Source organism: Lolium rigidum, chromosome 5 (assembly GCF_022539505.1).
Source record: "Lolium rigidum isolate FL_2022 chromosome 5, APGP_CSIRO_Lrig_0.1, whole genome shotgun sequence".
Classification (NCBI taxonomy): domain Eukaryota; kingdom Viridiplantae; phylum Streptophyta; class Magnoliopsida; order Poales; family Poaceae; genus Lolium; species Lolium rigidum.
In genome coordinates this window covers 112,514,306-112,541,928 of record NC_061512.1, presented here as the reverse complement: position 1 = coordinate 112,541,928, position 27,623 = coordinate 112,514,306, and the positions used below count along the sequence as shown (strand labels likewise).

Genomic DNA, 27,623 nt, shown 5'->3' with positions numbered 1-27,623 from the left:
TGGCTAGCAAGGTTTTCAAAGCCCTACCGCACAGCGATCTCACAAGGGTGATCGTCACCCTATGGGCCTTGTGGCATGCGCGGAGGAAGGCACTCTATGAAGGGATGTTTCAAAGCCGGCTCTCGACAAACTGTTTCTTCGAGCGGTTTCTCTCAGACTTGCAGGTGACTGCACCAGCAACGTCCAAGGTGCAAGCAAGGGAAACACGAAGGCCAGCTTGGATCCCGTCGCTGGCGGGAATGGCGAAAGTCAATGTAGATGCCTCAACATCCAAGAACTATGCTACTTCTGCGATCGGGGCGGTGGCTCAAAGAGAAGACGGAGCTTTCTTGGGAGCATCCTCTGTGATTTTGGTTGGAGTTACGGACCTTTTTTTCGAAATGGGAATACCCCAGCCTCTGCATCAATTGATGCATACGGCCTCATTTATTTCATTATTTGGTATCGTGTCTGTTACAATTCAAGGATCACATAAGGTCGCTACATGAATCAACCATCGAAATAAAACTAAGAGATACGTGATGTGTCTAATCAACATGTCACTCTAAAAACAGGTCGCCAGCTGAACTGGTTGAACAAATCCCGAGCAACCATCTCCAAACGGCTGCACCCAATAGCCATATCCTGTCGCCGCTCCTCCGGCTGTAGCAAGGACCACGTACGGATCCAGTGTGTAGTGAGGGGAATAACCTGCAAAAAAGATATTTTGTTTGTTTTGTTAAACACATAGTCATTCCTAGTGTTCCATATAGCCCATAGTAGTGCACAAGCTCCAACTTGGATTTGCATTTTTTCATGTTTATCAACACCCAACAGCCATCACCGAAGAGATGTGTAATATTGTTGGGAGGTGTGATATTCAAAGCTATGTGTATTATGCGCCACATAATTTTAACCAACGGGCAAGATATAAAGAGATGTTCTATTGTTTCATCTTGATTACAAAAGCAACATTTCAAACTACCGTGCCAATTACGCCTCGCTAGATTATCTTTTGTTAGAATAACTTTGCGGTGAAGAAACCACATAAAAATTCTTATTTTTAGTGGTACTTTCAACTTCCAAATATCCTTATGCAAAAATTGAGTGTTGTCATTCATGAGATCTAAATATAGTGATTTTACTGTAAAAACACCATTGCTTGTCAACTTCCAAGTAAAATTATCTTCTTGATCATTTAACTGGATATGCATGAGCCGCTCAACAAGGTGTAGCCACCGTCCCCATTTATTTCCTGTAAGGCTTCTCCTAAACCGAATATTAAGGGGAGGGGTATTAGTTAGGACAGAGGCTACTGTGACATTTTTGTTTTGCACTATATTGTAAAGCGAGGGATATTGAATGGACAGAGGTTCATTACCCAACCAAGAATCTTTCCAAAATCGAGTTTCCAACCCATTTTCTACCTGAAATTGACCTCTACTGAAGAAATCATCTTTCACTTTCATTAAACCCTTCCAAAACGGTGAGTCCGAATCTTTTGTTTGAACCTGAGATAGTGTTTTTGAATGCAAGTATTTGTTCATGATTAACTCATGCCATACCCCGTCTCCATGAAGTATTTTATATAGCCATTTAGTAAGGAGGCATTTATTCTTAATTTCTAATACCTCAATGCCTAGACCACCTTGGTCCTTGGGCCGAAAAATGATATTCCACTTTGTAAGTCTGTACTTATTCTTCAGACCATCACTATCCCAAAAAAATCTGCTACGAAAAAAGTCTAATCTCTTTCGTACTCCCTTAGGAATTTCAAAGAAAGATAACATGAACATGGGTAGGCTTGTGAGAACCGAGTTAATAAGAATCAATCTATCCCCATAAGATAAAAGTTTACCCAACCAATTCGCAAGCTTCCTTTCAAAGCGATCCTCAATCGGTTTCCATTCACTATTCTTGAGCTTAAGGTAATGAATAGGTATGCCTAGATATTTTAGTGGAAATGAGCCTGCCTCACATCCAAAAAGATTTTTATATTCATTTTCTGCTTCTTTGGCCTGACCAAAGCAATAAATTTCACTCTTGTGATAATTTATTTTCAGTCCCGATAGTTGCTCAAAAAAGCTAAGTATCAATTTCATATGCATAGCCTTATCAAAACCGTGTTCCATGAAAATAATCGTATCGTCCGCATATTGAAGAATTGAGACTCCTCCTTCAACTAAGTCCGGAATTAGGCCACCTATCTCGTCCATCCTCTTTTGCTCTTGCAATTAGGATGGCCAAAATGTCCGCTACGATATTAAAAAGAATTGGTGATAACGGATCACCCCGTCTTAATCCCTTTCTAGTTTGAAAGTAGTGGCCTAATTGATCATTAACTTTAATTCCAACACTTCCTTTACTCACATACTGGTTGATCCATTGACACCATGTCGGATCAAAACCTTTCATGCGTAACACTTGTTGAAGAAAGTCCCATTTAACTTTATCATACGCCTTTTCAAAATCTATTTTCATAATTACTCCATCTAATTTTTTACGATGAATTTCATGAACAGTTTCGTGGAGCACCAGGACTCCTTCCAAGATGACGACCTGGCATAAATGCCGTTTGCGTAGGCCTAATCACTTTGTGCGCAATGCCCGTAATTCTATTTGTACCTACCTTGGTAAAAAATTTAAAACTGACATTTAGTAAGCATATTGGGCGGTATTGCTGGATCCGAATTGCATTCTCTTTTTTCGGTTGCAAAATGATATTCCCAAAGTTCAATTTGTGCAGCGGTAGCCTTCCTTGTTTGAAATCAGCAAAGAGAGCTAAAAGGTCATGTTTAATAATCTCCCAAAATGACCGATAGAATTCAGCTGGAAATCCATCCGGTCCCGGGCCTTATTCTTCTCCATCCGCATTATTGCCTCATGAACCTCCTTCTCTGTGAAGTCGGTGATGAGAAAATTATTTTCTTGGTTAGTTAACTTAGGAATGTCACCATTCACCGATTCCTCTAGACAGACATTGCTTGGTTCAGGATCCCCAAAAAGACTCTTGTAATAATCATTGATATACCTCATGAGGTTTTCCTGTCCTATGATAGTTTCCTCATCTTGTTCTAGTTGATAAATTTTCTTGCGTCTATGTTTGCCGTTTGCTATGAGGTGGAAATACTTTGTGTTATTCCCCCCCTCTTGCACATGTTTAACCTTTGCACGTTGCGCCCATTTTAATTCCTCATCTCTCCTGAGCTTTCCCAAAAGATCATTGGCTTCCCTCAAGCTAGAATTTTCAGCCATGGTAAGAACTAAAGTTTCCGCTTTCAGGTCAAGCTCCTCTATGATTTTAATTAATCTATCTCTCTCATTTCTATAAACCCCGCTCAAGTTTTTTGCCCATCCTCTTAAGAATTTTCGTAGATTGCGAATTTTGTTTTGCCAAATCTCAATGGCCGTTTTTCCGAGCACTCTTTTTGACCATTCTTTGGTTATCAAATCTCGGAAGCCTTCATGTTTTAACCAAGCTAGCTCGAATGAGAAATGTTTTTTATTCCCTAAATGTGCCTGCTCCCCAGTATCTAACAAGAGAGGTGTATGAACCGACCCCGCTCTAGCGAGTGCTTGAACCGACACTAAAGGGAATTTTAGTTCCCATGGAACACTTACTAGGACTCTATCAAGCTTCTCAAAGGTGGGCGTGTCTCTGCGATTTGCCCAAGTAAATTGCCTTCCTGATAAAGCTATCTCTTTCAAAAGTAGGCTTTCGATAATTGCATTAAACATGAGAGGCCATCTCCCATTAAAGTTGTCATTATTCTTCTCATTTTGTCTGCGAATAATGTTAAAATCTCCTCCAACTAAAATCGGTATAGAGTCATCCTCACAAAAGCGCACCAACTCCGCCAGAAAATCTGCTTTCTGAGCATCCTGGGCCGCTCCGTAAACAGCTACTGAAGCCCATTCAAAATTATCAGATTTATTTGCGACGTGAAAACTTACACATCTATCACCTGTCGTCACATTTTTAACTTTTAATGTTTGATTATTTATGCCTACGAGCATACCACCCGAGCGCCCGATCGGTGGTAGGCAGTACCAATGAATGTCGCACCCCCCTGCGAGGTGCGTAAGGAAAGGTACGGAAAAAGAATCTCTTCCAGTTTCTGAGATCGCAAAAAAGTCTAATTTATATTCTTGAAAGGTTTCACGAACAAACAAATGTTTTGCCGTGTCCCCAAAACCGCCGCTATTCCAAAACCCCCCTTTCATTAACTTTTTTATTTTTCAGCCGCATGCTCCTACGAACAACTGAGTTCGAAGGCTCACGCTTCCTGTATGTACGTTTAGTTCTAGCCGTAGTTACTTGTTTGTGATCATCCCCTTGCTCTTGTTCTTCTAGGAAAAGATCCTCGCTCATATCAGCCATCTCCTTTAAAAGAAAACTACTTGTATTTACTGGACCTGGACACCCTTGAGGCCTTGTTTACTTGTATGATATTTTTGGGTTTGGAAGGGTAAAATACCGGCCCACGACCGAATTCCGAAAGTTACCGAACGGTCCGTTTACTTCTCTGGTTTTTTTGGGTAACATTCCAGCCCATCCCGGATCATCCCGACCCAGTAAGCTGCACCCTCCGGTTTTCTCAGCCACGACCCACGAGGTCGACCCCCGTGTATTCTGTCGTGAAAAGGGGAACGAGCGACGGAGGCGATGCAACGGCAGAGACATGCGGCGGGGAAAGGCGACGGCGGCGGGGAAAGAACTAGCAAATCAAGAAGGCGCCGACGAGATCCTCCTCCGGCGACTGGTCCCCGGTAAGTCCTCGCGCCTCCTCCCCTTTCCCCTCCTCCCTAGTGTTTCTTGGTGTCACCGCCGTCCGCGACGGAGCTCCGGGAGCTGGTGGCTCCAATGGCCATGGGGTGCGGGCGCAGGAGAGATTTCATGCAGGTAGGTACAACATCTGCGATGGACGCGCCTGGTACTGATTGTGTGGTGGCTGCTCCTGGATCGGTGCTGCCTTTGCTGGAGGAGCAGGGATTTGGCTTCATGCTTGCGGTGGTGTTCTAAGGATTTGTTTGCTCTGTCTAGCTGATCATCCTGTGCTTGGATATGGTTTCTGGAACGTCTTCTGGTTTCTTCGCCAAAACACACGCTTTGCTGCTTTGGTAACCTGCGCTTTCACTTTCCCTGTGGCAAAAGTTAGGATCGTTTTCTCTTCATCTTTGCTGCCTCTGCAATTTTCTCTAAAATTCAGACTAAATCAGGAAACCACCTGTTAGTATTAACCTATACCATATTCCTCCTAACTCTGCACTCAAAAAATCAGCCTTCAACATTTAACTCCTTAGCTAACCAGGGATCTGTTTGCTCATGAACATACCGCTAACCAGGGATACCCTCCTGTATTCAAATGTCAAGCTTGATTAGCTTGTGCAATGTATGGATTTTCACACAATGAAACTGTACTGCTGCTGCCTGTATGGGCTTCTTAAGTTGCAGCATTTATTTATTTTGCCCTTTTCAAGATAAAGTGATACTCACAATATTTATTTATTCTGCCTTGTTTTTGCTAGTTGTGGTTTATTTTATTTAGCTGCTTGCACTTTATTTGTAAGATAAAGTGATTACTCTGTATTTGAAAATGGCATGGTCTGGATTGCCAAGTGGTATTCCTGATAGAATCTTAGCTCCATCCATGCCTACCTTAAATAGCTTCTACTACTTTTACTTTGATTTTTCACATCTGATATGTGCAAACTTACAGCATGAATCATTCACTGTCCCTGATTTTTATTTGCTTAACCAAATGCCTCTATACTGTATTGGTTGTGCCTATACTGGATTTATTCAAGATGAATTCAAATTTTGCATCTGCTCCATCTGGCTCCATGCTTGACCATTTTTGTATGATGCCTAGCTGTGTTAAGTTATGATGCCTGATGCTACTCTGTATTGTCTATCCTCTGATTTGCATTTCCATTGCGCGCTTCTAGAATTACTATTTGTTGTCATGTTTGAGTGCATAGCTAACAAAAATCAATAGTTGATTCATTTATGTCAACTTATTTTCCTATTTGATTTTGCGTAGCCCAGGCAGTGCTGTTGAGTTCATTTTCTGCTTGATATTAACAAGTGATGTTGAGTTCATTTGTTTAAGTACATGGATTATATATTTAGACAGTGATGGTGCCGGCCTATCTAGCCATACATGGCTTATACTGTTCTGAACTAGAAGATTTCTTTTGTATTTGCTTGACCAAATGCCTTTATACTGTTCTGAACTCAAGTTGGAATGAATCAAAGTTTAAGCCTCTAATACTTTTACTTGTTAGTGTCATGTCAGCTAGCATATTTACATGGCCATTGCTGTCAAAAGTATCCAGTTCAAGTGTTTGTACATTCTTGTCGATGAATGTTTCTTGGAGCCTATCCTTATGATGGTTCTTGTACATTCTTGGTTGCTGGGTGAATTGACAAGCATGGCTGATGATTTGACCAAGTTGTACTTTTTGTAACAGGTTGGTGTCGATGACAATGTTTGGAAGCTGCTGGACGAATGAATGATCCAATAAAAAGATTATACCTGGCAAAATATTCTTGTAAACGTAACGAGGCATGTGTTTTAGCTCCGATCTGTCGAGCATATATTTAAACTCTGTTCATGTTCAATAAAATTTGAATGACATTGAGTTCATGTTTACCGATTTCCTTGTATTTTCGTGCAAAATAAGGACTAATATTTGGTTATGAACTAGTCGTGCAATAGACAATCATACACGTAGTGCAAAGATTGAGTTTTTACATGTGTGATTGTACATTGTCATGTTGTGGGGTGTAAAGTTTTTTTTTTCCTGAGCTCAATTCTTTCGTATCCCCTCTCATCCCCAAATTCAAAGTAACTAGAGGGTGTTGTTATGGGGTTGGGAAATAAGGGGAAATGTGGGTAAATGTGGGGATTGGGTGAAATGGGGGGTTTCACCGATTTCCCTACCATCCCCAAACCTCTAGGGTGTGGAAATACCATAGAAGTAAACAAGACCTGAAGCTACGGGCTGCAGGGAAGGGTTAGCAGTGGCAGCTGACTTGCTTCTTCATCAGACTGCACCAACGATGTGCGGGGGAGGGGGGAGGCATGGGCTCTTATGGCCATGTCGTTAAGGAAATTAAAGCAAGAACCAGGACTTTTGAGAAGGTCGAGTCGATCCATGAAAAGAGGACAGGAAATGTTGATGCACACAACCTGGCGAGGAGCTCTATTCATCTTGCTACTGGTAGGCTGTAGGCACATGTGGTTTCAGTTTCCACCGGATGGTGTGTGACAGTGTGAGAGATATGTAAGCAGTAACAATCAATAAAGCGGCAGGCCTTCTCCTAGGCCAAATTGATGGGAATGAGGTCTGGGGACAGGATTGGGTTACCTGAATCGTGGTCGCCGTTTGTGGCCGCGCCGCCCTTGGTGCGATTGAGGTAGCCGGCGGCGCTCCCGCCTCACTTCCCCTGTTTCTCCTCTGTTACCCACGAACAAGACAAACAGGATGAACAGCCTCAGCCCTTGGTTGTTGGTTCAATCGATCGAGCTGAACCGGTTCGGTCCACCCAGTACTTGCTTTGATTATTTTCCACACGGGTACAAAGGTCTTCTGAAAATGATTTTCGGAGTTAAAAGTAATAAGAAATTGCTAAATGAGAAGAAATAGCAAATGATCAAATAGTCAGTGTAAAACGCAAAGATCAAAATAATGTGTGGCAAATAAGCAAATCTCCCCAGAGAAACGGCTTAGAATCCTGCTCCTTCTAGGGAGGCCGAAGAGAACCGAATCTTATTGTACATTGCAATTTGTGATAAAAAAAAATTGGCTCATCGATTAGAAAATTTATGTAGCTAAAGCGTACGCGATCCGGTTTTCTCCCATAGCGCACAGATCCATTTGTAGAACCCAGACGGCCTTCATAAAAGGCAGACACATCTATGAGGGGATTATTTCCCTTCAGGAGATCATCCACGAGACGAAATCCAAGAGACTTAGGGGAGTCTTCTTGAAACTTGACTTCGAGAAAGCTTACGATCGAGTCAATTGGTCCTTTCTCCGGGAGGTGCTCCTCCAGAAGGGGTTTGACCCAGGGTGGGTCCACCTGGTGCTCAGTTTGGTCTCGGGGGGCCAAACGGCGATCACCATCAACGGTGAGGTAGGCAACTACTTCAGGAATGGGCGGGGTGTGCGTCAAGGGGACCCGCTATCCCCACTCATTTTCGACTTTGTAGCCGAGGCTCTCGCCGCGATTTTGGACAAAGCACAAGCTGCGGGTCACATCGAGGGTGTTATCCCGCACATTATTCCAGGAGGGGTATCCCATCTGCAATACGCAGATGACACGATCATCATGATCCAGCCGGAGGATCTGGCCATCGCCAACTTGAAGTTCCTCCTTCTCTGTTTTGAGAACATGCCAGGGCTCCGCATTAACTTTCACAAGAGTGAGGTCATGGTCATGGGGACCTCGGACCTGGAGAAGCAGAGGATTGCCAACATGTTAAACTGTAAACAAGGGTCTTTTCCCTTCACATACCTTGGTCTTCCCATCTGACCACTGACAGCCAAGGTCGCTAAGCGGGCAGACTCGTGGACGGGCAAATTCATGTCCTCGGCGGCACGGCTTATCCTGGTGAACGCCTGCTTGTCCAGCCTGCCCCTGCACGCCATGGGTGTGTGCATGCTGGGAGATGGCATCCACGACGTCATCCGTAAACATCACGCGAAATTCTTTTGGGAAGCTAATGGCCCAAAGAAGAAGTATCACTGGGTCAGGTGGGACGCGCTGTGCATGCCCAAGTCCATGGGGGGACTAGGCATTATGGACACCAAACTCATGAACGTTTGCCTCATGGTGAAATGGGTTTGGAGAATCATGAGTGGGGCCCATGGCTTGTGGGCGGATATCATTCACAGCAAGTACCTTAACGGTAGGGACATATGGGTAGACTCGCACCCAAGAGGATCACAATTCTGGAACACGCTCCAGAAGGACAAGCGAGTACTCTTTTTGGGGAGAAAGCATCAGGTGGTCAGTGGGACGTCGACCCGGTTCTGGCACGATTGGTGGTTAGGACCGAGACCCTTTCGGGACAGATTCCCAGCCCTTTTCGCCATCACGGCAGACCTAGAAGCCTCGGTGGCACAAGCCGCGGCCAACGGGTTTTGAGACATTCCCCTTCGCAGGGAGCTTGGCAGTCTTGAGCGAAGGGAGCTCAATGACATCCAGAGGGATCTCCAGACGTTGGGTCTGAGGGCCGGGCAGGATACCATCCGGTGGTCTCTCGAACCCTCTGGAGAATTCTCGGTGCGCTCCCTTTACCTCAGGTTGTGTCAAGGCACGCCACGGAAACACTATGGGGTGCTCTGGAGGATTGTTGTTCCTCTCAAGATCAGGATCTTCCTTTGGCAGCTTATGCATAAACGCCTACCCTCCAACGACAATATTCGTAGGCGGAGGGGGCCATCTTCGGGGAGATGTGCCCTTTGTGGAGAGATGGAAGACACGAACCACATCTTCTTCACTTGTGTCCTAGCCAGATTCTTGTGGAGCGCAGTTAGGGTAATACTGCAATGTACTTGGAACCCCACGTGTTTGGCGGATGTTTATAGGCTCTTCCAGCAGTGCAGAGGCCAAACAAAACGGGTCTAGTGGATTAGCTGTGCGACGCTGTGCTGGTCCCTATGGAACATAAGAAACAAATTTACCATCGAGGGGCGCTTCCCTAGCCAACCTGCTGACTACATATACAAAATGTCTCTCTATCTCCAGGTGTAGAAGCAAGTGGCTAGGAGATAAGACCGGAAAGCGGTGGAGTTGACCATTGGCAGATTACGCGAGCTCCACGCCTCCTCCAGGATGCAGACATAGCATTCTTCACTTCCTTTATCTTATCTTGTATTACGACTATGTGTGTTTGCCTTTCATGTGTTGGGGTACATGGGTGTGTTAGACCGTGAGCTTTGTTATCCTTCGGTTTACCGGTGTGAGTTGTATCTGAACCTGCAGTTGTATGTTGTGGCTTCATTAATTTAAAGCCGGGCTCTGCTCGAGCCTTCAGTCTTTCTATTAGAAAATTTATATACATTACTGTTTATTACAAAGTATCAATGGTAAATTAAATAATTATAGACACATTGATTACAAAGGTTGTATACATCAGTGTTTAGTACAAAGTGCCTATGGTTAATTAAATAATTATACACATGGTGACATGTATGTTCAACGTTACCCCGACCAATCCCCGTTCAAACTAAGACGGGGTAAAAACTGTACAACCTGCTACAAAGGCTACCCGGCAAGCAGAAAAAACAAAAACTCTCTGAAAATGAATAGGATTATGGAAGAGGCAGACAGGGGAGATCATTGATACTGATCTGAAGCTAATTTTGTGGCAGAAACTGGTAACACCGCCCACTGCTACAGGATTACTCTAGTTATCGACTGGAGCTGCAAATAAGCATTCTTCAGATCCATAATTCCTTAGGCCTTCGTCATGGCTGTGCCAACAGTGGTGCTTGCACTGCTTCCTGATTAAGCTGATCTGCACCTGAAAGTCCTGTGCTGTCCTTGCTTTCTGGGTCAAGCATCCAAGCAAACGCCAAGGATATTGCCTGTAGAAATGGTTTAAGTTAAGGTATGTAGTTTCCCACTTTTGTGAGCATAGTAATACTCAAGAATACTGACTGACCAAGAAGAAACCGGCGACCAGGAAACTGAAACCTTTGCAGTTGAATGGCGCTTCTTCTGAAAGGAAGTAGGCTGGAAACGAGTTGTGGAAAAGGAAGAGATCAAACCACAGTTCATGCATATGGGATATGATAGAGAACTAACTGATGGCTTACAGGTCAGAGGGCTCATGAACAACGGTGCCATCAGTACAGCTGTGGATTTCACTGTTGCGTTGAATCCTTGTGCCTTTCCCTGCAAAGGTCAAAGCCGCCAGTGACGGAGGAAAATTAGTCATTTAGGTATCATGTTGGGATTAAAAGATGGAGGCAAGAAATGTTTCGCTGGTTCGAATATACCTGGTCAGCTGACACTACTTCTCTTGAGATGATTGCATAAGTCTGTAGATGTAATAAGAAGTTCTATATTAAGCATACTTAATATAACTGAAATGGTTGTTCTAAAACAAATATAACTGAAATGCATCAGAAGATTAAAATATTACTGAATGTACTGCTGCAAATTTTGTTCATTTGAGGCCTTTAATTCCCTATATTTCTTTATCGATTTTTTTTATATTTGAGGTATAGGTGAAAAGTGAGAACACAGGGTAGTTACTTACAGCCGGTTTGACCATAACATAGATGATACCCAGTGAAGAAGCAAAATATGGAACCTGCAAGGTCGATTAGGATAAAAGAGAGAAACATTTGTAGTCAGTGACTCCAACAACATTTTTGGGAAATCAGTGAACTGAGGTATATGTGCCCAAGTACATACCCACCAACTCCATGCCAAACCGTACAACGTAGCCTGAAGAAATATTTTTCAGAATACAGTGCTAAGTTCTGCAAACGAAGTATTTGATAATAAAGCAAATAAATTTAATATACTCACATAAGCAACCGATGCAAGTACTGAAATGCATAAAACTCCCTTTTCGCCAATTGCATGGATCATAACTGGGAGTATCACAATCTACAGTTTGAAACTTGTTACTACAAACTGCATTTTTATCGACTAGGAAATGCATCGGAAAGGGTAGCTCTTAGTTCTAAAGTAGTACCTGAGAAAAGATTGAGCCAATTCCAACCACCATTAGAATTTCAGAGAACTGGTTCTTGTCAAAACCAAATACTGACTTCAGATAATACTGCAAAACATAAGATGAAGATGAAATGGCCTACAAGTTTCTGAACACCGTACAATAAAAATAGTACAGAGTCGTATGATTACCAGTAGAACATCGCTAATGGCAATCATTCCCAATTCATAGAAGAAAGAAATGTATGTGACTCGCCTAAGTGTGTCACTGTCAAAACAACAACATAGGTAAGTTAAGCTGTATCAAAATTATCAAATCTTGAATGCTAGAAGTATCGCGAGCTTTAAAAGATATGATTAAATACCATAGTACACTAGAAAAATAAAGTTTAACTTGCAAGGCTGGTCTAAGTGCAGATGTCGTGCATGCACCAATTCAACAAGGCTTGTTCATTTGCAAGTGCTATGCAGAAGTGTATTGTAGGATTGTTATTTTTCAGAAGAATGTGGAGCATAGCCAAGACTTATTAATTTGCTTCATTAGTTATTTAAAAACAGATTTGTTTTTCGACCACTAAATTCATGAACCATAATAAATTCAGTACTTTCTACTGAACAATGCAAAATATTAGTAGTATACCAATAAAAATATAAAAAACCAATCGCTTACTTGGTTTTAACCAAGCTAATGTTCTCCTTGATGGACGCCCAACGCTGCTGTGGTAAACTGAGAACCAAAGACAACAAGGACAGACGCCGACAGGAACCAGAGGGAGCTTTCTGAAGTGTCTCAACCAGACACATCTTCATGTAGATCGCGGAACAAAGCAACAAAAGAACCGAGACCTGTCAACGCACAACCGGTTGCAGCATTTGAGAAACTGAAATCAGGTCAACAAACAAATTAATGGAGATGAACTTCATCGAGTTGACAACCTGAAAAATCCACTGCTCGGGCAGAAACCTGGAGAAGACGTTCCCTAGGGAATGCGAAGCGGACAGGATCCCGGTCAGGCAACCGAAAGCGAACGCTCGCTTAGACGGTTCGACCAAATCCGCCTAATTTAGCAGAGAAATGTTCAGATTTTGGAATCCTGGAACAGAGTGATGCTGAGATTTCTGTGGCAACCAGAATCCATCTCGGTTCTTACCGTGTACGCCAATGCGAGGCAGGTTATGGTCCCTTGGCCGACCATGAAGGAGATAGTGCGCAGAACAAGATAGACATACACGGCGACCTTGGTGCTGCTCAAAGCAAGCACACCTGCAACAAGCATGAATACAAGAGTTAGGAAAGATCAAGTGTGTGGCTTTATATTAAGTTAAAGCAGAGCTCATCTTGAGCCTACCTTCTAAAAGGAAAGATCAAGTGTTCAGAAGTCTTATAAGAAGTGAATTGTGTAGTTACTGTAAGGGATGATGGAGGCGGAGGCGGCGAGGATGAGAAGAGGCTTCCTGCCGTATTCGTCAGCAAGCTGCCCCATCAGAGTGAACCCTACCGCTCTGAAAATGCCTCCAACCTGCACATGACACAGCCCAACGATGAGACGAACTATGTACTGATTGATTTGATTGTGACTTATTTTCTGTAAGAAATAAAAAAGAACTTTGTACTGTGTGTTTTGCCCGAAGACTGAAGCACATCAGTTAGTTCATGCGAATTACAATGATCAAATTCAAAGGGAAAGCCATGGCGAAAAGTGTCTGCCATTTCGTTGACCGAAGCAGAGTCAGAGATAGAGCGGGGTGTGTGCGTGAGCTGACCGTTTGGTGGAGGCCGGTGAGGTAGATGGCCTCCGGGCAGCTGCTGCCGTCGCCGGGGCAGAGCGCCGCGGTGGTGACGTCGACGATCACCGGCACCGTCATCTCCTCGGCCACCCAGTACAGCACCAGCCCGATCAGCAGGTGCGCCAATGGCTTCAGCACCCTCAAGTCTCCTATCACCAGCTTCCCGTCCGCCGCCCCTACCATGTTCGCCGCCGTCGCCGCTGTACTCTATACTGCGGCCAACAGCGGTCTCCTTCGTTGCTGGCCTCGGAGGATTAAGGCGCCTGCGGCCTAGTTTTAACTTTTAACCGATGGTGCGGAGTGGTTAGGCGGCCATCTTCATGAGGTTTTCTGATGGATGGAGAAAAAAACACCGCGCGTCACTGTCTTGCACTCTTGGTCCAGTTGCCCCGAAAAGTAGATTGTTCCGACTACTTTGTCGGAAAGATCTCTCTGTTCATCCATTTGGCACCTTTTTTTGGAATATTTGTCACTGTTCTTCGCTTCGTCGTAGTAAAGCGACACCGGCTGTAATGATCCATTCTGCATACCCCATTTTCATTATATGATCGTGTGGGGTGGGCCCCACTAAGGGTACTAGAGTATCTTTCAACCTGCATTGTTACTTGCCTACACGCAACCACGTGTTATTTCAGCACAAAAGAAAGAAACTAACAAATGTATAATATATGTAGCTCGTTTTTTTGAAAATATTGAAATGACATTTCAAAGTTTCAGGAATTTTTGGAAGCAAATCTGGATGTAGTTAAAGATGTATCCTACAAGCCTGTAAAAATATGAAGTGCCCCCCTCCCCCACTTTTCCTTACAAGAAAAGAAGTGTCCTATGCTGAAATCCGGTGCTATTTTGCCTCGGACTGAAGGCAACTTTGGCCTGTGGGCGCATTCTGGTGCTAAGATAATGAGCTCGGCTGGTTTTGGGCAAAAAATGACACATAGTTCGACATACAAATCAATACCCGCTCGACATCCTTTTTGCAAACTTCTTGTTGTGTGGCATAGTTGGCATGCTTTTGGAGAAAAGGGCTCGAGATAGTCTTCACAAATATTGACCATCTTAGATAGATGCCATCTGCCAAGTAGTATCCCTTGTTGTAGTGGTGCCATTGATCTCAAAGTTCACTAGGGGATCATGACACTCGACAAGCTTGGCAAAGATAGGGGAACAAACTAACATGTTGGTATCATTGTGGGATCATGCCATACCGAAGAAGGAGGGCCAAATCCAGAGAACTTGAGTGGCCACTGCTTCAAGTATGATACTGTAACTTTCATTGTGGCCCTTGTACATTTCCTGCCAGGCAAATGGGCAGTTCTTTAATTTCCAATACATGCAGTTAATGTTTTCAAATATCTCAGGAAATCCTCTTGCTTCATTGATTGCAAGGATCCAAGCAGTGTATTGGCCATTGGGTGATCTCAGGTATGTTGGTCCAAACACAACAACCATGGCCATGTAGTGTACAAGCAATCAAGGGCGCTCGACTCGGCCATGCGCACGTATTCATAGGTTGTGTCACCCGAAGCTCCATATGCGGGCAACCTCATAGCCATCGTACACTTCTGGAGTGAGGAAAATCCTACCATGCCAGTGCAGTCCTTCTTGCATTTGAAGTAGGGATCGTAGTCTCTGAGGGCCTCCACAATGTCGAGGAAGAGCAGTCGGCTCATCCTGAAACACCGCCGAAACACCGCCGTGTCGCGCAATGGATCATCTGCGAAGTAGCTGGCGTACAACATGGAGTAGCCCTCCATGCCCTGCCTTGGCTTGCACTTCCGGCGACCTCGTGTCATGCCGACACGATGCAGCTTCCCATTCCGCGCGCATAGGCTGGCTAGGCAGGTGACGATCTGCATATGTTCCTCGTCCTCCACGGCATCTGCCTCGGCCTCCTCTTCCATCAGCTCAGCGAAAACCTGCGCATCATTGTCTGAACCCCCTTCCATGGCCGAGCATGAAAAAAGCCGAACACCTCGAGGGCGTGCTGGAAACGCAGCCGACCATGGAGCTTCTGCGTTGGCGAACAGACGTGGAGCCGCGGGTAGCAGGGAGGAGGTTGGCGGGGCGGCGAAGCGGAAGGACGATGGTGGACGTTGGCGGGGCGGCAAACAACTTTTCTATAGACGGGGGAGAAGCAGAGGGTATGCGGCGATGCGGTGGGGGAGAGTGCGGCGAAGAGGTGGGGGAGAGAGAATATGGGGTAGAGAAGGCGTTGTGACACCGACAGAACTGGCCCACTTGTCTTTTTTACTTCCGCCAGAGCCCCCGCACGCCCCCTTCCCCCCATCACGTTGGGTTTGGGTTGGGATCATCGGGCGAAAAACGGCCCAGTCCGGCGAAAATTAGGCTCCTGGTGGGGGAGGTGAGGGAGGCAAGTGGGACAAAAAGGCAACGCCGGTGATAAAAAAAGAGATCCTGGGAGGCTCTTGGAGGGACGAGTGAAGATGCTCTAAGACCGCCTGGGGTGTGTGGTCCACTATATTACTAGAGTATCTCTCGACCTGCATTGTTAGTTGCCCACACGCAACCACACGTTATTTCAGCACAAAAGAAAGAAAATAACAAATGTATAATACATATAGCTCTTTTTTTCAAAATATTGAAACGGCATTTCAAAGTTACACAAAATTTTGAAAGCAAATCTCGATGTAGATAAAGATGTATCCTTCAAGCCTGTTAAATCTCAATATGAAATACCTTATAGTCTGTGCTACACAAAAATGAAAAAACTGCGGAGTGGATCTAAATAAAAAATGCATATTTTCAAAACCCCATCTTTTCAGAATTAATCAGTTTTTGTTGCCCAAAGTGTGAGGTATTTCGCATTGAGATTTTACATTCATATGTATGTACGTGTCCTTATGTACATCTTGACCCTTTTTGTATTATTTTGAAACTTTTAAATGTTGTTCTCATAGTTTTCAACAAACAAGCAACACATAGCTCGAGCAACAAAGGTTTTTTTTGGTATACAAGAAGATAACATGTATTGGATCAGGATTTTTTTAAACGATATGATTCTAGGGCATTCTTGCAAAACCCAAATAACAAGTTTCCAAATAAAAAAAGTGATAGTGATGTCAATGAAAATGAAATATACACCAGACAACCTAGACCTCATGGGATTGCTATATATACACCACATGTATAGTATACCCAAATGTATAGAAGTACTATAAAATTTTCTCTCCTTTTTATAACAGAGGGAGTATACAAGAGTAATACTCTTAACACTCCCTCTCCCGAACTCAAGGTGGATATGAAACCTTGAGTTTCAGAACACGAAATAGATATTGTTCTCTAGATTAGGGTTTGCTGACCAAAATTGCCAAGTCGACCGCTAGTAGCGTGAGCGCATAGGTGATGCATGCACACCAATATGTTTGGTTAGCTTGTTCTTTACTAGATATCGGCAAATCTAAAAACAAGCACTACTATTACAAATAAAAAAGCTGTGGGTGCATCACTTGAAACACCAAGTTCAACCAATAAATGAATAAAAGGTCGAGTCATGGTGAGATACTACTCGAGGCTTTCCACAAGAGGACAATGGCGAGTATTATCCTCTAGAGGAGTTCCATCAGTAGGATGCAACTAATTGTAACGATGTTGAGAGAGAGAATAACCATTATCGTTGTGATAAACCTTAATCCCTACAAAGTGACCAAAAGACCCAAAATCTGACACCTTAATTTTCTCACCCAGCTTTTCATAATGAAAACAATATTGTACTTATGATAATCTCCAGTGATCAACATATATATATAATATCCACATAGAGAAAAGCAAAATATTTCCATGGTCAGATGCATGAACGGAAAGTGCTGAGTCATGTTCACTAGAAGATTAGCTAGCAAAACGAACCACTAAACTGAACTGCTTGAGTACGGGACGAGGGGCTTGCTTTAGCTCGTAATTAAAGACATTTGATTTTTTTACATGACCAGTTAGGGCATACAAAATTCATAATGTAACTCGCCATGAAGGAAGATATTTTTTACATCCATTTGAGATATTTTCCTTGAACGAGTCTGTCATTATGACAATCAGAGTGCAGCAGAAATCATGTGAGCAACTGGAGTAACACTCTCATCATAGTCTCTCCCATGAACCATTGGAAAAATCTTGCATCAAGATGAGCCTTACATATAGCTCTCCACATAACCATCTGACTTGGGTTTGAAACACACATCTTCATTTGATAGGGACTAGCCAAGGAGATAATGGTACCGGATCCAACGTGTTATGCTTACAAGCTGCCATACACGAAAAAAACATTTCTACTTCTGCCTAAAATCTCAGTAGAGGAATGATCACGAACAGCATATCTGCTTGGCTGAGAGTAGTCGTGAGTACGTGAAGGTTCAGTGGTAGTGGCCGGAGGAGTAAAAGTACCCCTTCGCCCTGAGAAACGCTCAGGAGGTGATTAGGGTTTCTTCGCCTCCCGTTGGCGCCACCGACGATCTCCCTCGCTTATGTGGCCTTCGTGCGATGGAGACGAGGTGGATCTCAGCCCCCATCAGTGGGAGGGCTCCGTTCCCCTGGTTTTAGAGTTTTGGTTTAGTGGGGCGGCGCTTAGGTGGAGGCGGGGCATCTTTTTCAATAAAGTATCCCTGGATTCAGCCCCATCTCGACGGCGACGTCGAGAAGTTTTTGCGAGTGATGCGGTTCTCAAGGACTTCTTCTAGTTGGGGATCTCCGAATCGTCATGGAGCTTCATCGGCGGTTATTCCTTCTTCATCTCTGGAACAGATGTGGTCTTCTTGACCCGTTCGGGACTCCCGTCCACAACCAACAACGTTAGGCCGACTTAGGGAGGAGCGGCAGCGGTGGCGTGCCATCAACATGGTCTGGAGGATGAAGGGCATCTCAACAATTTCGTTGTAATTTTCGTTTTTATTGAAGTACTTTGTAATATCAGGCTTTTAGTCGCAAAAAAATGTAATTAAATGGAAAATAATCTAGAAAACGGTGGAGCTATCGAGGAATGAGAAAAGTGTAGAGTTCGTCAGTAAGAAGCAAGCCCGACGATAAAGGTGGTCTGGTGGTCAAACTGGTAGTTGATTAGATGCTGACTCATCGCAAGAGATGGTATGAGGAAGTGAAAGAAATGTGGACTCTATAGAGAAGGAGGATGACTCGAGTGGGAGAGTAATAGAAAAAGAGCCGATCCTTATTAAAAGTTAGATCACGAGAAAAACGAATGCCATGAACATACGAATTTATTTCTTGTAAAATCTGGGATTTCTGTATGGAGCTGTTCCATTGGTCCGGTAAATTTGCTGCATATATATATGCTTCAACATTGAGTTTTCATCTCTGTGCAAAAACGTTTCAGGGGCATCCAATCATATTTCAGGGTTAAACGTCCGATCACAGGTCTCCAAATCCGGCATGGTTTCATTTGTAGACAGCTGATGGTAACATCACTGCACAAGTGCACATGCCTCATTCAACAAATGCGAATATTGAAACAGCCAAAACTTATTCACACAGTTAGTTATAGGCCAAGCAATCGGCCAACCACGTATCTTGCATCATTGTCGTATGCGGTTGCGTTGAAGCAACATGAGAATCTAATCTGGTTTGGATTTCTTCAACCTTGATATACATGCTGTCGAGCTGATTCATGAAAGTAACGTCTACACTGGCCTGATTAAAATGCATTTCATTTTGTCACTTTGATGTATGGTGACATGATCGCTGGCCGAAAAAATGCATTACCAATCATCATACACTGCCTTTAGGGATGAGAAAACTGTCATCTGCCTACCAGGGAAGCCACCACCGGCACATATCCTTCCCTCGCTGCTACCGGAGTCTTTTGTAACAACCCAAAAATTTCAAAACAAACAAAATGAATTTCCCTAGTTCCAAATTTTGGAACCAACAAAAATTTTTATTAAAATAAGATTGATACATATAGATCTGGTTTAAATCTTGTGTTTTGCCATGATGAGTGTTTTTATGCTTATGTGCTAAACCCTAAAACCCTAATGTGATCAAGTGAAGGTCACCAACCCAATAAAATAAAAGAGAAAGAAATCAAATAAGAAAAACCTTAAACCCTAATCTTCTCCAGAAATCATTTGGATCTATTTTGAGAAACCCAAAATAAAATAAAAGACATATGGGGGCATATAGCCCTAACAGGTAAATCTTGAACCCTACCTTTTTTATGTATGCTAAATGGTGGTGAACCATAGTGAACCCCACTAAACCCTAAACCTCACCCCTCTTTTCACCACCCTAGTTAAATTAAAATAAAAGGAAATTAAAGAAGAAAGAGGCATATGTGCCTATGGCTATTTTTATAAAACTTTACCCTAGGCCTTTCCACTTTAATTAGAGGATTGGAAAAGCTTCATATACCTTATCTAGTACTTCTCAAACCCAATCCAAAGTGAAACAAATGATTTTAAAAAGAAAGTAATAATGTCATAGAGGCATATGAGAGTAAAATGCAAATTTGTGAATTTGAGGATCTTGACCCTAAGACTTGTGGAGAATGGTTGGATCACTCCTATATACCATTTCAACACTCAACAATATCAAATGGGCCAAGAACAATCAAATTAAAAATCAAATGCCACATATGCATAGGGGCATATGTGCCACATAGCCATTTCCCCAAATCTTGACCTATGCACTTCTACCTTGACTAAATGGTGTGAAACCATATCTAAACCTAATCTAACACTAAATTAACCCTAACCCATGCCCAAGTAAAGCAAGGTGAACAATTTACAAAAATAATAAAATTTGACACCTCACCTCTTATGTGTTATGGCCAATTTTGCAAATCTTTGAGCTAGACCTTTTGGAATGGTTTCAATGGTTGGGAAATGTTTCTAAACTAATAAGAATCACATTTGAGTCAATAAATATCAAATAAATTGGAGAGAAATCAAATGGTGAGGAATTCCCAATTTCACTCACATACACATAAGGCCAAATTTGCAAATCTTCAACCAAGGCCACCATTGCTTGATCTATTGTTTGTAAAACTCTTATATATGATAAACAAACACAATTGCATCAAAGAAACCAAAATCAAATCAAAGAAAATTGCAAATGCAACTTACATAGGATATTGGTCAATTTGTCACTTTATATTATCTTACCCACTTTGAGCCCTTCTATTAGGAGATTCTCAAACCAAACCCTCTCAACTTTTTGCACCTCATCCAAGACCTCATCAAGATGAACACTTTTGATGTTGACCACTTTGACCAGATCTTTGACCATTGCTCACAATAGTCAAACCAAAATGCCACTTTGAAGCAAATTCTAGATTCCAACAAATTTTCGAATCTTCACAAATCAACCTCAAATTTCGAACCAATGCCTTGAGTGGCTGCCCAACATCATTTAGAACCCATCCATCACAAAAATTGGTCAAAAGTCATCACACATGGGTCCATAGCAAATAATCAATGTAATGCCATAGAGTACAAACACTATTCCAACCACTATTGCCTACCTCACTCTCTCTCTCTTCTTGAGCTCATCCATAGTACCACTAGTACCACACAACCACCCTCATGACATCACTTAGCCTTGACATCATCCACATGAACCAAGACAAGCCAAGTACATGACCTATGTCACACACATTTTGGCATAAATCAAGTGTGCACTCTCTAGTCCTCTCCAATCATGCCCACCTTGTCTAGTACCATGCCATCACCTCACTCAACCCAGCCAAGCACCAGAGACAAGAAGAAAGGCACCAAACACAACAATGCCACACCATGCCACTCCAAATGATCACCACCATGACACTACATACCCCTGGCCCTTTTCCCTCTCTCTCACCTTGTCACCCACCTTGGAATTGACCCTAGACACCTGCTAGACATGACCCTATGTCAAGGAGAGCAAGTGGATGACCACAATGATCATGCCATTGCCCATAGTCACCAACCCGAGGACATCACCCTCCCTCTTCGTGCACACTACAACCCAGCTGCTCCCACTGCGCCACCACACTCCACTCTCTCCCACTCACCTGATAGACATGGTCGTTGACCCTCCCTCATGCCAGGACGACGCCATGACGCGAGGATGCCCACGTCGGCCTCGTCCTCGCGCGCCCTGTACACAACGCCAACAACTCCACCACTGTGCACGCGTCCTCCACTACCCCCTACCTCCCTGCTGACGCCATGGCACGGGCCAGAGAACCCTGCACATGACGCGCCCGGCGACATGGCCACCATGCCGGCCACGTCACGCCCCACCTCTCTAGCGCCTATATAAACCCCGCCCCTCGACCTGGACATCACCACACAACCCAGCAGCATCCCCTTCTGCCCCCTAGCGCCTCCCTCTCGCCCTCCTCGCAGCTCACCGGCGTCCACAAGCTCGCCGGCGACCACACCAATACTGTGCCCAGATTTTTGCCACCATAGCCTCCAACACCTATACCAAAGTTGTAGCCCTTGGAAAGAGCTTTCCAACGCACCTAACCCCGCCTCAATCCGAGCTACGAAGTGAAAGATACGGCCCCCGCAAGGTTGCAGAATCGCGAGGTAGGCGATGAACCAGCGCCGTCCGATCCCGATCCAGCGCACCGCGTGCGTCGCCTGCACCCGACGTGCATGCGCCATGCATGCGTGGCCCAGGCCACAGCTGGGCCGGCCCAATCTCCTTCCCGCCCCCGTTTGAATTCAAATTGCTTTAATTCTTTTTCAGTGAAATTGCTATCAGATGCCTTGCTAAAAATTTAATAACTCCAAATATACTTGGCCAAATTTTACAAATTTTATATATTTGGAAAGCTTAGGATTTTATCTACACAATGCCACTAGATTGAACCCTAGATCTATTATATAATTAAAGTAGCAAAATAAACAAGTCAGGGACTTTTGTGACTTAGAATAATTATTAAAAATCAACCAAAAATGCTTTTTAGTTAATTCCAACTCCTATAATTCACATTTCACTTGTACTAATTGTTTCTGCAAAAATATGCCATGCTTACTTTGAATGATCATGGCCTAGTTTAATTAAAGGACCATATGGCTATTTCTAGTCAAAGATATTGTCCAAAACTATTAAGAAATCTTATAAGAGAGTTTCTCTCATTTAAATCTGGTCACCACCATTTCCAAATGAAGTAGAGACTCTGGTCATTTAGGTCTCATAGGAATTGTGGTGATATTAAATCTTTGCTATACTAGAATTAAAATGTATGAGAGCTTCCCTCTCATTTAAATCTTGTCCCAACTAATTCAACATGAGGTAGATACCATGGTTAGCTAAATCTCATATTGAATTAGTTGAGGATATTAAATCATTACTATGTGTTATTAAAATGCATGAGGTGCACCACCTCATTTAAATTATGTTCAAAATTAGGTTTTCAAATCTATGAGGTGTAGCACCTCATTTAAATCAACTTACCAAGTGGCCTAAAGTAATGTGATGACCCTTATTGTTTGGTCTCATATATGCTCACTTGAGGCTATTCAATCAAATAGGAGTTAAATAGCATAAGGTATGGAACCTCATTTAAATCTTTTTCTCAAATAATAAGTATGAAGAGGTTGACTTTGGTCAACCTAGGTCATATATTGTTCATGAGAGAAATTAAATCTTAATAAGATAATGAGAGGAAATGATTTCTCTAAGTAATTAAAAGTAACACCTTAATTAGTATGAGAGGAAATTATTTTTCCTAAATAAGAAAACAACACATTTACCCACTTAATAGTAATGAGTGATGCTAGTTACTGGTGTAAATTATATGAGGTGTATCACTTCATTTAAATCTTGTCCCAAGTATTTTCATATGAAGTTTGAACCCCTGGTCAAATACTCTCACATGAAATACCTGGAGATTTTAAATCATAATAGGCATTATTAAATGGTATGAGGTATCTCTACCTCATTTAAATCATTTTCTCAAATGATGATGATGAATGGTTGACTTAGGTCAACATAAATTCATGTGTGATGGTTTGAGAAATTAAATCTTAAGAAGATTCAATGAGAGGAAATTATTCCTCAAGAATTAAAAGGAAACTATCATTTACATATATAATGAGAGGAAATTATTTTTCTTAAGAATAAAACCATATCAACCCACATGATGACAATGTGATAATGCTAGAATAGCTGGTGTGATTTATGTGTGTGCTTTTTATAGCTCTTGAACTTGTGTGGTGATTGTATACCCCGTATTCGTATTTTTAGACGCTAGTACCGAGGGCTACGAAGGAGACGACGAGAACATCTACGGAGAAGAAGGAGGAACATTTTGATCCATACCCCAACCAAGGCAAGATAATACTCTTGCAAAGTGCAAAGCTCACCATGAGCAATGCATTACCCCATTTACTTTATGCTTATGATCCTATTTCCCAGTTTTACTTTACAAGCTTTATTTACTTTTGTTTTATCAAAGTACTTTTTGATTCATGATTCACTTGGTTAGTATTGGATTACTACAAGAGTATCAAAGTTAGCCTAGAAGCAAAGCAAATTACTTAGCACCCCTCATACCTAGATGCTAGTGCTAAATTAAAATTGGCTATTCTAGATGGGAACCTGTGTGTATGAAATGACTTTGAAAACCTTGGAATGATGAGTCATTCTATTGAAAGATTTTGAAGGTGAATAGGACTTGTGAATGACATGGTGAACTTTACAAAAACTGATGGTTGAGTTCGGATGCGATACCATTCCAATTTACAAGTACCCCCACAATACCTGATTATGGGTAGGGCTTAACCGGAAGTTTATGTGTCTTAGTATGGGTTCCCTCTAAACAAGCGTCATCGGGGTTATGCCGAAAGCTGCCTCCACCACAAACGAAACGACGTTAAAGATGAGGTGAATGTCCGGCCCAAGCCACTGTGCGAGTTCCCGGGTTGACGGTTGGTCTTCACTTGGGAGGCCAAGCTCATGGGGAGAGGTACCTATACTAGGAAATGTAAGTGAAAGGTTTTGGTTGATGATCCGCGTACTGAGTTACGATTATTCAGGGTTACCCCTGACGGATGTAATCAAAAGTTGTGGCACAAGCGTACAACCTCTGCAGAGTGTAAACCTATTCGAATAGCCGCGTCCACGGTTAAGGACGGTTGGAAAGGCCATACTGTTCCGTCATCAGACCATTTTCACAAAATGTGACATATGACTTGTGATTTTTGCTTTTGAAAGGTGAATGTTGAATTTTACTTGAATTACAACAAATGTTGTGGGAATGACACTAATGTTCCCACTTGAGTTAGTTAGCACATGAAAGGTTTTGTTTTCAAATACTTGTGAACTAAAATTGGCTTTATGCAAAAGAAACTAGAGCTTAGCACCCCCTTACCAGAAATGTTCGTACTTACATTAGTATTAGTTTGCGAGTACTTTAAAGTACTCATGGGCTGTGTCCCTGGCTATTCAAATGGCCAGACTACGAAGAGAGTACCGGAACCCGGAAGAAGGACAGCAGGACGTCTACGACAACTAGGACCACTCCGACGTCAACGGTTGCTGTGGAATAGATGGACCACGACCGCTACTACTTCGCTTCCGCTATGTGTTTTGTAATAGGATCTCTAGATCCACTATGTTGTATTAAGACTTGGATCATGTGATCCTCTGTTGTAAGACGATTATGTGTTGTAATGAATGATGTGTTGTGATATCAATCTATTATGTCTCGCAAAAACAATATTCCTGGGATTGCGATGAATGGCATAATAGGCATCTGGACTTAAAAATCCGGGTGTTGACATCTTTACTCATCATGCGTCTCCGGTTCCGGCGTTTCCACGACATGCTCACCATATGGTTGGTGCGGCATGACGAGAATCTTCCCGATCCGATTGCGGCATGTGATTGTGAGAATAGGGGCATCAACCTTGGTTCTTCAATGGTGGTGGCCACCGTGGTCATGTGGATGATGTGGCGGTCGAATATTGAGATGGTGATTGCATTCAGCTTCACATTGCGGACATCGATGGCAGTATATTACACCCTTTTCTTGTACCTTGAAGCATTATGGGACACCCCTTTAACCCTCACATTGAGTTCGATCCGTCTCAGTAGGTGCTATGCACGATATCCCTTGTGGAGGTGTTAAGTGATGCATGTTGTCAGCAGGTGGTACACACAACATGTCACGCGAAGGCGTCTCATGCAGAGACGAAGTCATGCATGTTGCTGGCGGATGCTACACACGGCGTCTTATGCAGATGCAATAAGTCATGCATGTTCTGACATGTGCTACGTATGGTGTCTCTTAGAGGCGTCAATTCATAATCAAGACTGGCACACACTATGTGTTGTGTATCTTGCAGAGGCATCAATTCATGACTATTGGTGAGGACCGAAGGTGCTGCGACATTGGACGGAAGAAGGGTGGTATGAGACGTCCTAAGTTCCAGCATCTCCTCTAGTGGTTTCTGGCTAGCAAGGTGTCATTTTTTCGATAAAAGATGCTTTATTACTTTTTGAGAAGCAATTACATCCAGCCTCTGCATAACCAGGATGCACACAGCCGTTTATGAGTCTTAGTTCAAAAGATATCAAACGAAAATGCTAGGCGGAATACATATCGCAACAATGAATCATATAACGCCTAAAGTGTGGGTGGGGCTTCAATCCGTAGACTATGCTGCCACCCATGTAGGGAAAAAGTATCCCTCGCCGTAGCCTCCAACTGTGTACAGACCTCCGTAAATAGGTCTCGGTTCTCCATGCGCTGAAGAGGTAACCACAAACGGAGAATACATGTACATCTGTAGATGACTCCGCAACAAAGAGCAATTTTTATCGTTAAAAATCTTGTCATTTCTACTCAGCCAAAGCGCCCAGATAACTGCTAGCGCCCCCACCCTAAGAAGCAACTTGAACCTTGAATCTATACCATGAAGCCAATTGCCAAAGACATTGACCACACTAGTCGGAGGATACATGGTAGATGCTATTTGGATGACAAACCAAATAGATCTCGCAAATTGTCACTGGAAGAAAAGGTGTTCTATGGTTTCATCCTGATGACAAAAAACATATCGAGTACTTCTGTGCCAATTTCGCTTAACATGATTGTCTTTGGTGAGAATAACTCCTCGATGAAGATACCATCCAAAAAAAAATTATTTTTAATGGTATGTTCATCTTCCAAATTTTCTTATTATTATCAACTGGTAAATTAGAATGAAGAATGGCGCTGTATAAAGATTTGACTGAGAAAGAGCCATCTGCATGTAAATTCCACCTAAATTCATCCGGCTCAGGTGATAAGTTAATATCCCCCAGCCTTTGAATTAGTGCATTCCATGCCAAAAGCCTTTGTCCTAGCAAAACTCGTCTGAACGTCACATTCGATGGTGAGATAGCCATTACTATGGCAATGGTATCACCTTGGCGACGAACAATACTATACAACGCAGGATACTGTTCACTTAGGGGGGCATTGTGTAACCAAACATCTTCCCAGAACCGTATTTGTGCTCCATTCTTTATCGAGAAAGTACCATGACGAAAAAAGACATTTTTTGTCGCCATGAGACCAGCCCAGAAGTGTGAATCTCCAGGTTTTCAAACCACTTGGGATAACGTCTTCGAACCGATATATTTTCTCCTAAGAATAGTTTGCCAAATCCCATCCTCTGTAAGAAGCTTAAAAAGCCATTTACCCAGCAGAGCTGAATTCTTAACCTCTAGGTCATGAACTCCAAGCCCGCCTTGATCTTTGGGATTACAAACTATACTCCATTTAACCAGTCGATATTTCTTTTTCTCGCTGTTCCCTTGCCAAAAGAATCTGGATCGATAATAATCGAGTTTGTGCAGGATTCCTTTCGGCAATAGGAAGAAAGATAACATATACAGTACCATATTTTTCAGTACTGAATTAATGAGTATCAATCTTCCCCTAGGGACAACAATTTACCTTTCCAACTACTAAGGCGCTTTTGTAATCTTTCTTCCACTATTTTCCATTCAGCAATTGTAAGTCTCCGATAATGAATCGGAATACCCAGATAGCGAATAGGAAATTGGCCTTGCCCACAACCAAACAACTCAGCATACAGAGTTGTATCATTTTGGGTTTCACCGAAACAGAACAATTCACTTTTATGGAAGTTGATTTTTAATCCCGACAACTGCTCGAAAACCGCCAAAATTAATTTCAGGTTGCGAGCTT

The 27,623-nt window shown here is 42.9% G+C and overlaps 1 protein-coding gene across 1 annotated transcript; it reads right to left on the bottom strand.

Moving 5' to 3' along the window:
* Positions 1–10,132: 10,132 nt before the first annotated feature.
* On the bottom strand, positions 10,133–13,686 carry LOC124653461 (tetracycline resistance protein, class H-like). Its single transcript, XM_047192523.1, has 14 exons — positions 13,445–13,686; positions 13,089–13,200; positions 12,832–12,944; positions 12,617–12,739; positions 12,351–12,526; positions 11,873–11,948; positions 11,703–11,789; positions 11,534–11,614; positions 11,417–11,449; positions 11,259–11,312; positions 10,996–11,037; positions 10,813–10,891; positions 10,659–10,729; positions 10,133–10,581 (listed from the first exon to the last, which is right to left on the bottom strand). The coding sequence occupies exons 1-14, from the start codon at positions 13,649–13,651 to the stop codon at positions 10,462–10,464; spliced, it is 1,374 nt and encodes a 457-aa protein (XP_047048479.1). The 5' UTR covers positions 13,652–13,686; the 3' UTR covers positions 10,133–10,461.
* Positions 13,687–27,623: the final 13,937 nt, after the last annotated feature.

What these genes read in the sequence shown, in the direction of transcription:
- LOC124653461 (XM_047192523.1), bottom strand. Translation starts at nt 13,651, where the DNA reads ATGGTAGGGGCGGCGGACGGGAAGCTGGTGATAGGAGACTTGAGGGTG. An exon ending in GCCTCGCATTGGCGTACACG is followed by an intron (nt 12,740 to 12,831) that starts GTAAGAACCGAG and finishes CTGCTAAATTAG; the next exon opens with GCGGATTTGGTCGAACCGTC. An exon ending in CCATTAGCGATGTTCTACTG is followed by an intron (nt 11,790 to 11,872) that starts GTAATCATACGA and finishes TATGTTTTGCAG; the next exon opens with TATTATCTGAAGTCAGTATT.